The sequence below is a fragment of the Cupressus sempervirens genome, chromosome 10 (assembly GCF_028749045.1).
Source record: "Cupressus sempervirens isolate cs-2001-9-10 chromosome 10, ASM2874904v1, whole genome shotgun sequence".
In the NCBI taxonomy this organism is placed as follows: Eukaryota; Viridiplantae; Streptophyta; class Pinopsida; order Cupressales; family Cupressaceae; genus Cupressus; species Cupressus sempervirens.
The window spans coordinates 384,253,135-384,265,522 of NC_143127.1; the positions used below are offsets into that span (position 1 = coordinate 384,253,135).

A 12,388-nucleotide genomic window follows, 5' to 3' on the forward strand; every position below is an offset into this window, starting at 1 on the left:
GATAGATAATGCCTCTCCCAAGAAGGATCTTAAAGGGAGCGCTTTATAGAAAATGAAGAAGTAACTAGAGGTCTAAGGATCCTCAAGAGGGTTACGATTCCTGATGTGAAGACGTCTTTAAGGTTGGGTTAGGTTAGATGGTAGAATAACAAAAATTAATCGATTATTTATAAATTCTAACATTGGTTTTGCAGGTAATCTTACCCTAATTAGTGGGGACATTACAATGTAGATCATTGACTACCACTATTATAATAGGAAGTAAGCTTTCAATTGAGAATTCCCTTATGACACTTAGATATGGCGGGCATGGTACATGTTCGTTATGCTAGTGTATTTAGAGTTTGATGAGTTCGACTAGAAATAATCCAATTAATTAGAGTTTTGGGTCACTTTTGATGGATTCAAATTGACCATAGTAAAAGAACTACTAGTAGATATATGCTCAATTTATTGAAAGGTGCTTTCATAAGATGAATAAATGAAAAATTATTGTCATTTAATCTATTGATATACATGTACCATATCCTATATAATATACAAACAAGCATTGACGTCTCTTCCTTTTTTTTTTCTTATTTCTCTTGGCATACTTCTATATTGTAATTGAACATTGTGGGATCAAAGGCTTTTTGGGGGTTTGCTATTTTTCTAATCTCATTCAGAAATATCTATTAGATTTATGTTGGTTTTGATTTTCATGGAATGGTGTTAATTAGGATGTTATGTCAATAGAAAATTTAGCTATTTTGTTGTATTTAGTCTATGTGATAGTTGGCCTAGAATTATTCAGCGCTCTAAAAATTTTTGTTTATTCTTTTGATAATATAGAAACTTATGTGTTCACTCTTTTGATAATATAGTATAAATTTGATACTGACTTGTTATTGATAAAAATCTAATATATATTAATACAAGGGAATCACAATTTTTAAGAAAATATAAGAATAATTGTTATTTATTTATAAAAATAATATTCTACTACTTAATTACTCTAAATAACCTGTACTAATAAATTAATTATATGAATTGAGTTAAAGGATCTTTATTAATTTTCTTCAAAAGAAATAAAAGGTTTAACAGTATGTCTTGCTTGTTACAAGTTCAAATGCTGAAGGGTAGAGTAAAATATCAATCACATTTGTAGTATTCTGTCTCTTACATGAAATACACAATAGTCCAATATACTTATTATATGTACATCTAAATACATCTAAAAACAAATGGCTAACAATCTAGAACTATTAAAAAAATCATTTCCCTTTCATCATTCTCTAACAATCATGTCAATTTACAGCTCAAACTGGTTGGAAGCACCACCCATGTCTACCCAACTAACATATCCTCCACCAGTAACCAAGAAAAAGCATTCCATTGTGTAACTAAAGGAGCCTTGGAATGAGGTTACTGAGTAGATCATTTGCAACAATCTTATATAAAGTTTCAGTTGGATGAACGGAGTCCCAAAACACAAAGGTGGATGCATCCATGCAAGACGGTATCAATTCGTTGCACAGATATCCCAATTCGATTGTTCCCGTTCCACAGCAAGCTCTGGCTACTTCCTCAAATCCTTTACGCCCACATAAGTAATATACATCAGAAATAAGTGCAAAATTGTAATACCCAATTACAAAAGAGCCATAAAAGAGGAAAACAAGAAGAAGAGAAGAAGAGTCCTTTTACCATATTTAGTAGGATTGTATATAGCTTCATAAATAAGCTTGTAGACATCACCATACACAATTACTAGCCCTGAAAGCTTATGGCTCAGATTTTCAATGGTGGTTTGGAGTTTTGCATTATATTGAATAGAAATATCATTGTAATCCTCCATACATTGGCCAAGCCCAAATACATTCATGGTTCTTAACAAAGGCAAGCAACCTATGGGCGGAAGGCCAGACACCATTATCCTCCTAGCGCCAAGATGATAAAGTTCCTGACTAATCAAACTTTATCAGTAAACAAGTCTTTAATGGCATTTAAATGATTTATGGTAATAATTTGTTTGCAAATTGTATGTAAATTTTTTGAGTTTTTTTGCTTGATATTTCAAATGGCTCTTTTAATGAAAAATCATAAAAATATGATCCAAAACATCAAAACAAAATGCACAATTTTCATCCAAAGACTTATATGACATGTTATTCATTACCATGAAACTGATATTCCAATTTGCATACCTCGATGAAGCTGTTTGCTATGTCAAGGAGAAAGTCCACATACTCTGGAAGACTGAATTGTAACCCCCGGATGGGTAATTGTAAGTAGTTCTCTATAAAATCATTGGATCCTATACTGATGAGATATAGGGCTTTGTTTATAACGTTTGATGCTCTTTGTTCTCCAAACGTTTTTCTCAAAAGTAATTGGTACTCCTTGAAATACTCCATTTCTTTCCAGATGGGTATAACATTCTGATCAACATTTAAATACCATTGATTAGCATAATATTCTCAGTCTTGCATGATAGACTATTGGTTAAACCTTTTTATTAAATGCACACTCAGAGAATTTGTAGTGTGCTACCAAAATAGATGCAGTGAGGTTGTCGTATCCAGTCCCTGCAGATGCAAAGCTCACACCAGTCACCAAGTCTTGGGGGCTGAGATGAGGTTGCAAATATGGAGGTACCGCCTTCTTAATACCAAGTCCCTCAGCTGCAAAGAAAGCAAATTTCAGTGACTCAAACATGGCTTAAACAAAATACCATGTACACCAAATTGCATTACTAAACCTGCAAAGAGCCTAAACTAATAAATTAGTACACCATTTTATGAAAAATTGCATATGTTTTTATTCCTGAAATAGATACCCATTTCTATGAAACATTATAATGGTCTAAGTCAAACACTAACTACAAACTACACCATATTGCATGTCTTTGTTCTGTAGATAAGAATCTTTCTGTTAGGGAAGATGTTTCTATATTTGGGAGTTCACTTCACTGTTTAATATAGGAGTGCAAATATCATATCTATTTAGTTGAGAACTAAAGACTGAGGGGTATTGATTTCACCAAAGTCATCTAGGACAGAATTGGACAGGGTGGGGGACATAATTGGATTGTTCTCCATCCTACTGCTATGAAGATGGGTAGAAGAAAGAGAAGATTTGGCTATTGTACAACATAAAGGATGTTTGTGAGGGCAAGGCTCCTTCATTAGCAAGAGAGATCTTCCCGTTTACCTATTGTTCTAAGGCGCTAGGAAGTCCACATCCACAATTCCTTATAACTTTGAAATTTGAACTTTGGTAAATAGTATAATTTAGAAACATATGTCTCATCAATTATGGTCAACCAAGTAAAAGTACAATCTTTTGATTAAAATATATTTTCATAACACACAATCTATCAAAATCATATATTAAGCACAGCCATTCTAGATAAACTTCTTTGAGTAGTTCTTCAAATAGGTACCCTGTTCTATGAAACACAATAATAGCCTAATTCAAACACCGATTACATCATATTGCATGGCATTGTTTTGCAGACAAAAAAATCATTCTTTCATGGAAGATTGTATATCATTCATTAGTTAATTTTGCTATTTGATATATGAGTGCACATTAATATTCCTTTTGGTTGTGGGTCAAAGACTCTGAGTTATCTATTCTACCATATTATCACTATCAGAGTTCTACAATTCATTTTTAATACAATTTTTATTTCTAGATTCAATTGTGTATGAGTTTTTGTTAACAACGTTTCGAATTATATTTATCTTTCTCTCTCGTCGTGATGATGGATCCTAGGATGTAATCTGAAACATTAATAAGAAAAACTCAGACACAATCAAATCCAAAAATAAAATTTAATTTCTACCATATTTTGTCCAAAGCACAATCACAGCCCCATTTCTTATATCATTCTTCTAGAATTTAAACCTCAATAAATAAGGTAATGGAAAATGTTCCATCATTCTCATTACTTATACTTTAATCAACTGAATTAAAACCATCTTAATAAGAGATAAACTACCAAAATCATACACTATGTACAGCTACGCCCACACCCATGCTAGCAAAAAATCATGTACTACTTCTTCAAATAATTATATGTGAAAAATAAAAGGACAAACTGCATATATTTTCATTTAGCATGTATGCAATCTCCTACCAATAAAGTCGATAGCCAGCCTTCCATTGCAGAAACGTCCTGTAGCACGATGATCAATGAAGTCCCTTCCGTATGGAGGAAAATTACTCTTGAGAATTGTGTGAATATGATTGTTATTGCCTGGGTCAGATGTGGAGTCCCCAAACACTAGAATTGCTGGTACCAATGTTTTATTTCCTGCAATTGACTCAACACAAAGTACCAAACAAATTGTTAATAGTAAAGTTGGCCATCTAGCAGCCATGGATTCTCTCTCACCTACAACTTAACAAGAGAATCTCAAGTAATGGCAGCCTGGCTGCATTAAGTTTGGGGTCACTACATTCATATAAGTTGACAGAAACAATAAATCAAGACTTGTTTGTATATTTATTGAATGCTTATAGCTGTCTTTGAATAATTGAAGCAATAACTTACGCTTGTGAATAATCTTCTGACTGTTTCTTCTGATTGCCTTCTATTTAAGGATTATTTATTTCCTTGTTTGTTGCCATCTCCTTTTTCTAAGCCTTACATTTGCCAAAAAAAAATAAAAAAATAAATAAATCATAAAAGGTTCATGTGAATTGCAATGATCCAACATAAAATCTGTCTTATTTATTTCTAGTACAATTAATTCCAAAGTTATTATCAATTTTCCTCGACTCCTAAAGCTCTGGATTGTTGCTTTTTAACCCAATTCCAAATAGGTGACCGCTGATCAAGTGTTTTCTGTGTCCCTGTCATTTTCATGGGAGCTTTAGTGTGTGAAAAAGACATGCCATTATCAGTATTGTGTGTTTGTTGGGTTATCATCCAATTTTAGACTTACACATGGCTAGTACTCTGTGATCGGCCCAACTAAAATTGATCTGCAGGTTTAATGGTAGTCGGTGGGAGTGTATTGAAAGTCCACCTAATAAATTACTAATATGTCTATTATGAATGAGTACTACAAGAATATACCTTTAAAGGGCCTCTAAAGACGAGATGATCCTTGGAAAGAGGGAACATTCATGTGGGAGTGCAGGTTTAATGGCAGTCGACGGCAGTCAGTGGGAGTGTATTGAAGGTCCACCTAATATGCACAAATAACACATAAATTACTAATATATCCATTATAAATGAGTACCACAAGAATATGCTTTTAAAGGGCCTCTAAAGATGAGATGATCCTTAGGAAGAGGAGATGATCCTTAGAAAGAGGAAACATTCATGTGGAAATTTTGATCATATTAGTTCAATGGAAAGGGGAAACACTATTTAGCTTCTAGAGTGTAGCAATGCCTCTATGTCCCTCTTCATTTTTTTCAATGTTTTGGTACAACACTTTGAAAAGAATGAAATGATAGGCATTGGCTAATCTCTAGACAAAATGCACTAAAGACGAAAAAAGAAGAAGAAGTCAAACATAATTATTTTTCAAATTCACTAAAATACAGTGAAATTCTCTCAAAAATTTGGTTGTTTTCCATCACAAAATATACAGATCATGATGATCAAATGCTGAAAATTTCAAAAAATTTAATTGTGTTTTCATTTTTTTGAAATTTAGTCAATAGTGCAATTTGTAGGAAGGATAGCCGTATCCGAAATGATAAGGCATGAGGGATATGGATTTATTGGTGTATTCTAGAAGTTAGACCACTATTTTCAATTGAAAGGCAACTTATTATTAGATTTGTAAGAACATCATTAATGAAGATTAGTTAAAATTATATAAATTGTATTATAAATGTATGCCAACAATATGAGGATGTATAGATTACAATTGTTCAAGTGTAAAAAAATTATTTTAAGTTTATTTGAAGGTATTTTTCATTCTTTTTTAAAGATAGGTGTTTTACATAGTAATTATAAAATTTGACATTTTTACAATGGTAATATTCATTATGATAAGGTCATTCTTATTCATATTGATTAGGAATATGATTGTATACCAAATAGTCTAGTTTAAAAAGTAAAATTTTAACGAAGTATATATTGTGAAGAGAGGATCAAAAGGTAGAATATGAAATCTTATCCAATATGAAGATATGTAATTCATGATGATATTTTCATTAGAAGTAAGTCATAGCATTGAAAGATTTAACAATTTGAATTGTTATTTGATGTATCCTTAAATAAATTTCCAAGAAGGTATTTGTCATAGAAGTGAAACATAAAATCAATTAAAGCTAATGAATATTGTGTATTTTTAGAGCAATGCTTGAAATATAATAATGTTATGTAAATGTGATATAAAATGTCATTGTAGTTTTTAGTGTTTATTCATCATTTTTGCACTAAATAGTAGGAAAGGTGGTTAGTAATTTGAAGTACAAGGTGTTTACAATTGTATTGATTCTATGTGACCTCTTTTACATAAAGAATGTGAAATATGACATAAGAATGTGAAATGGGTCCATATAATGAAATCCAAGAGATGGAATTATGACTCAATGTTAGTGAAAAATAGAAGAAGATGTGATGGAGTGGAAATTAATGGTGTTCATCAAACATTAAAGAGTTTTATATCAGAATTGAAGACAAGAATGTGTACATTAGGAAATCAAATTAGGAGAGTTGACTATAATTATATGTTACCATCTATGTAAAATATAAATCTATTACGGTGTGTGAAATTAAACTCTAAGGCTATACATATATGTGTGTGTTAAGCCATAAAGTTTGATTAGACATGATAATAACAAAATTGTGCAATTTTCCAACCAAAACACATGTAAAACCAATTTAAATCTTATATAAATATTATTAATTGGGATAATAACAATAAAATCTAATATTTAAATTAGATATTAAATAACTCAAGTTTATACTATTTGCACATTATCATCATCATGACATTTGAAGTAGCCAATGAAAAATAAAAATGTAACTCTTCATCTTTCTCTTATTACGAATTAAGATTGAACTACATTCAAATAGTTTGCAACATTGATAATTACAACATTAAACTAAGGAGAATCAACCCCTTGAAGAAGGAGAAAATGAAAATGATGGAGAGTCACTCCCTAAGCAAGAGACAAAGCAAAATGTCACATCAAGGGAAGATGATACTCTGCAAGAGGAAGTCCAAAATGAGGCCATGAATGTGTTACAAAATGCCTAGCCTTGAAATATTTTGGGAGAAGGTAGCTCTTTCACATTCTCACTCAAGCTCATATGAGTGTGTTAAATCTACTTTTCCTTATCTAGATAAGGCTAGAGTGAACTGGCGGGACAACAATTTGGAAAACAAGTGCCACACAGCGGCTAGTACTTATCATCAATTAATATTTTTGAATTAGATTGTATAGGAAAAAATAACTAAAAGAATAGCCATAGCAATTAGAAACCATAATAATAGCTATAAGTAATTAATCTAAAAATAATAATAAGTATAAGCATTTAAATCACATATTAAAATGATATTTAGGCAAGTTACTTTAGGAGTGTAACTAAACCATTCTATGCTCAGGCTTGTAATTGAATAAAGTTAAAATATATGATATGACATTGAAGGGAGGTAACATGAATGCGATTTATTGTTGTGGCAACCATTTGCACTATGAGTTAGCTAATGTCCATAATGAAATTATTGATTGAAGGAACAAATTTGTAGAATGAAAAATAACATAATAGAGGAGACCCAAAAGATAGTATACACAAAAAATAGAACTAGCGCTTGCACCAGGGCAGGGTGCAAGTGTATAGCCAATAGGTGTGAGGGATTGCAAAGAAACTTTAAAATTCTAGAACAAGCTACATAAATTTTTTATTTCGAAATCTAACTGGTCCAAATGAATTGTAGATCAAAAAATAAGAATAATGACAATGCTGAAATCTGTCTGAGTACTTACAAGAGGAATTACCTTGTCTGATTAGGCTTACATGGTGATCTAAAAATTGGTAATGATACATAAAATACTACAAGGTTGTCTACCATTAAATTGATTAAATCATAAGTGCTTTACCAATAGTATTATCTTTACATGCGCACTTTTCATGGACTAAAATACATATCTGTACACATTTGATGATGATTCCAGATGGAAATGTGTTCTTCAGTTGTTGGGCTTGGTTGAAAATTTATTTTTGATGCACATAATTTGTTGTGCAATATTTTCTCTCTCAAAACGCAGTCACAAATTCTTGTCCAATAGAACATGTTCTACAGAGAGCACACTAGATGGGGCCTGAACAAGTTTCCAATCAAATGTCAAAAGGAAGGGGATACACAAATGTCAAATGTGATCTACATGGATATTTGAGTTACAACTACATTATGAGAAAATATCTCAAGAAAACTCTACAACAAGAAACCTTCAGGAACTTTGCACAGTACATGAAGAAGAACTACTATAAATGAGTTGAAAAACTCATTAAGTATAAAATTACTTCAACCTCTTGGGGTTAGATGTAAGAAAATAACCCCAAAACTAGGACATTCCACTATCTAAATGAAGTTAGACACATGGAAAAGTCTTTCCAAGTCATTAACAAGTTTATAACTCACTCAAATAGTTGGTCCCAACTAGTGCTGAGAGAGGGGGTAAATCAGTAAAAACTTTCTTACTAGTTAATCTTATTCCTAGGTAAAAAAGCTTTATTACGAGTGTTCTAAACAACAATAAAGAAATGAATGCAACATTATAAAAGTAAGTAAAATCACACACAAAAGTATACATCAATGACACAAATATTTGTAGGTAGAAACCCTAGATGAGAGGACACAAACCATGTTGGGAGTAGTATACCCACTAGCCCTTATAATACATGTAAAGGGTTGCCTTATTAAAGGATATAACTATTTCCTTTTTAGAATACATCACTACTACATTTGGGACCATTTAATGATGGTTGGTCATCGTACGGTTCGACGGAAGGCCATTGGAATATCAACAAAATGTATCATCCCTAAATTGGCATCAAAATTATTGATGGGGCTTCAAACTATAGAATTCCAATGCCAAGTAAGTAATAAAAAATGAGACATCGTTAGAATACCAAGGCTTGATGTCATTGGTAGATTATGAGGAAGAAAAATTTGTGAAAGTAACTTGACCGACATAAGACCAACAAGGATGCCATTGGGGGTAATGACATCCTTATCAGAAACTCCATCATCGGTCATTAGTATTCTGATGGTAAGAAGTTGAAGAAACTGAAAAGGATCTCATCGGGCGTATAACATCCTCATCAGAAAAAAGATCAAAAATTGTTGAGGTGTCATCAAAAGTTTGACAACTGGTGCATAGTATAATTGTGTTAGGAAAATGATTTGGTAGTTAATGATTTCCATGTTGGTAGTGGTATAGTATTTTCATACCATAAACTATTTTTTGAATTTTGACTTTAAAAACTGAATAAATATATTTTTCAATGTGCAAATGACTACATGAGGAGTTTTGATTATACAAGTGGCAAATATCCAACTCAAAGTCATGGTATTGGAATGTGAATCAACTTAAAGACATTTACACAAGAGATTACTCATGTAATCATTTGTGCATTATTTTAGAGAATTTCTATAGTTTTTAAGTCAAACTTAAAAAAAATAGTTTATGGATGGAGAATACTATATCATTACCAACATGGAAATCACTAACTGCCAAATCATTTGCCTAACACAATTATATGATGCACTAGTCATCAGACTTGCAACAAAGAGAATTGGTGTGATCTACAAGTTTAAAGAATATAGAATAATGAGAAATATAAAAGAACATAATGGATTTATTACCATTTTCATCATAAAAAGGAGATCCATGTTAATAATGTTCGAGTTATAAAAAAAGGGTGTTTCTATTATGATTATGCCAAGGGTAGGTGAATGCTTCCATGAAACATAATAACATGTGCATTGTATTACCAACTACAATGAGGAATCTAAATGGTTGTGTGAGAGAAATTTGACACAACAACTAGTCAGTTGCCAAAAGTTACAAATAACTTTTGAAACAAGCATTTTTCCTGGGCTTAAAATATACTACTCATAAAAGTTACTATAATTGTGCCACAAAAATACATAAAATTTTTCCCCTAATAAGTGATTTGATATTTTTGGAATGTGGAAGCCAAATCAGTTCACAAAAAAAGATTGAGCTTGGGTCCTTAGGGAAGAATTCATAGTTTAGTTCATTGTATCTTTTCATTGGTAGACTGTTAAGATTGCTTTCCCTATAACAATCCATTGTAGAGTTTGAACTATACATACTTAATTTACTAGTGGCATTTTTCTCCCACAACAAGTTTCTAACATAAACATAATGTTAAGGCAATGTCCTTGAAATAGTTTCTTTCCATTTAACTTTCTAAGTTAATATCTCATGCTATACGTCTATTTTATTTCTATCACTATGTCAAGTAAAGCAACATATGTAAGCTGATTTTATAAGAACAAAATTTCATAAGACTTACAAAAAAATAATATATTTTGGATTTCCTTCATCATTTGTTCCTGATGGAGGCCTATGAGGACAATCAACACAAAATACTTGAGATTCTATCTCAGCGGATGGATGGAAAATCTCTACAAGTGAAACCCATTAGAAGTATAGTGATGCTTACCTTTCTCTCTCCATTTCATAGTATAATAGAATCACAGAATTAGGATAAATTATTGTGGAAATTGCTCATTTGTAGTGTTTACAAATTATGGTTGCAAGTGATAAAGTTACATACCTTTGATTTTGGGTCCACAAACAATGGATGCAAATAGTTGATTGACTAGGATAGTGCAAATGTTACTACTCTATGATAGTCATCCATAGAAAAGATCAATTTCATTAAATGACAAAATAAGAAAGTTCAAAATGCATAATAAAGAGATCTAATATATCAATAATGAGGAGAGAAACATACCTTGAACTAATAAGGTTTCATGGAAAAGGAGTTGTCAAAATGAAGAGCAGGTAAGAAGATATACAAAATTAATTTTGGATTAATCTTTTACCTTATCAATCAAAATCACATAATCCTTTTTAAAATGGAACATTCTCAAATGATATTTTTCTTCTTCTAAAATTATCATATTGATGTAAATAGAATCAATAAACAACTGATGTGGAACCCTATATTCTTCCTCCCAAAATCCATATGGCTAGAGTGTAACAACAATGTTTAAACTCATAGTAAGCTAAAACAAGCTATATTCTGCACAAAATTGCACATATCGGCTTGAGGCTGAATTGAAAATCACACCTTTGGAGGAAAATCATGCAATAAAATTCATAAATGAGAGGTTAGAAAGAAAGAGGATGTATATGAAAGAATCATAGTTGAAACTGATGCAACAAGGATAATGCATAAACATCACACAACTTGCCTCAAGATGTGATTTTAGAGATATTAGTTGTGGTTAGAAATGCATGCCATCAGAGGCCTATGAGGAGTTGTAATGAGTGCTAAGATGCTAATAGGAGAAGATAAAATTACTTTGAAGACTAAGACTACAACTAGGGGTGAAATTGAGAAAAATTGACAATTAAAGAGGAACAAAGACATTGGAATATTTTTCCAATAGAGACAATTATAAAGTCTACTACAATACAAAATTATTTTTTTTCAAGAAAATACAAGTATAGAATATTACATTTGAGTATTATTGCTAACCATAAACAAGTGAAACCATAGTTCACATACTTCAATTTGACAAACCAAGAATTTTCTAATTTCACAAATTTCACCCCAAAAAATACTTTAAAAATGTCTAAATTTATTTGAAAGAGGTATAAATTTTATGAAAAATACAAGTAAAGAGTATATCAAATGAATTTATATGGGATTTGGAGGCTATAACTTATTGGAACCCAATGATAACTGTTATTAACCTACTGATAATTTTTTTTGATAACCAATTTGTCCTAGTAAATGATAGGAGAGATTATGGTTGGGCTATGGTCAGCAAGTCATAGTGTTGTCTCAAGGATACACGGAAGGGTGAAGTACTTGGTCTTGGAATCCTTAGTAGGATAAATATAGTGTAGAGTTGGTTGCTTTGTTGTGAGGATTTAATGTTAAGTACATGGTGTTGGGTATATGCAAGACTAGAGTCAAGATAAGGGTCTGTTGTACAAGTATAATAGAGATGGTCATAGTTCTATATTTGAGGGATTCATTGAGTTAATAATAAGGCATTATTGTATCCTTAAGGGACATGGGAGATGTCAGTATCTATAAGTAGAGTGGAGTTGGTGTAGGAGCACCAAGAGAGCATGAAGCTACATAGGGTCACTAAAGGATCCTCAAGAGTTGAAGGTTAAATAAAAGACCATGTATGGTAATTTATAATTGTAGTAAGAC

At 31.6% G+C, this 12,388-nt stretch overlaps 1 protein-coding gene across 1 annotated transcript; it reads right to left on the reverse strand.

The window, feature by feature from the left end:
- Positions 1-1,242: 1,242 nt before the first annotated feature.
- On the reverse strand, positions 1,243-4,450 carry LOC149534277 (GDSL esterase/lipase At4g26790-like). Its single transcript, XM_089804105.1, has 5 exons — positions 4,124-4,450; positions 2,533-2,663; positions 2,187-2,420; positions 1,687-1,942; positions 1,243-1,573 (listed from the first exon to the last, which is right to left on the reverse strand). Exons 1-5 carry the CDS (start codon positions 4,365-4,367, stop codon positions 1,383-1,385), a joined length of 1,056 nt encoding a protein of 351 aa, XP_089660231.1. The 5' UTR covers positions 4,368-4,450; the 3' UTR covers positions 1,243-1,382.
- Between the last annotated feature and the right edge of the window lie 7,938 nt (positions 4,451-12,388).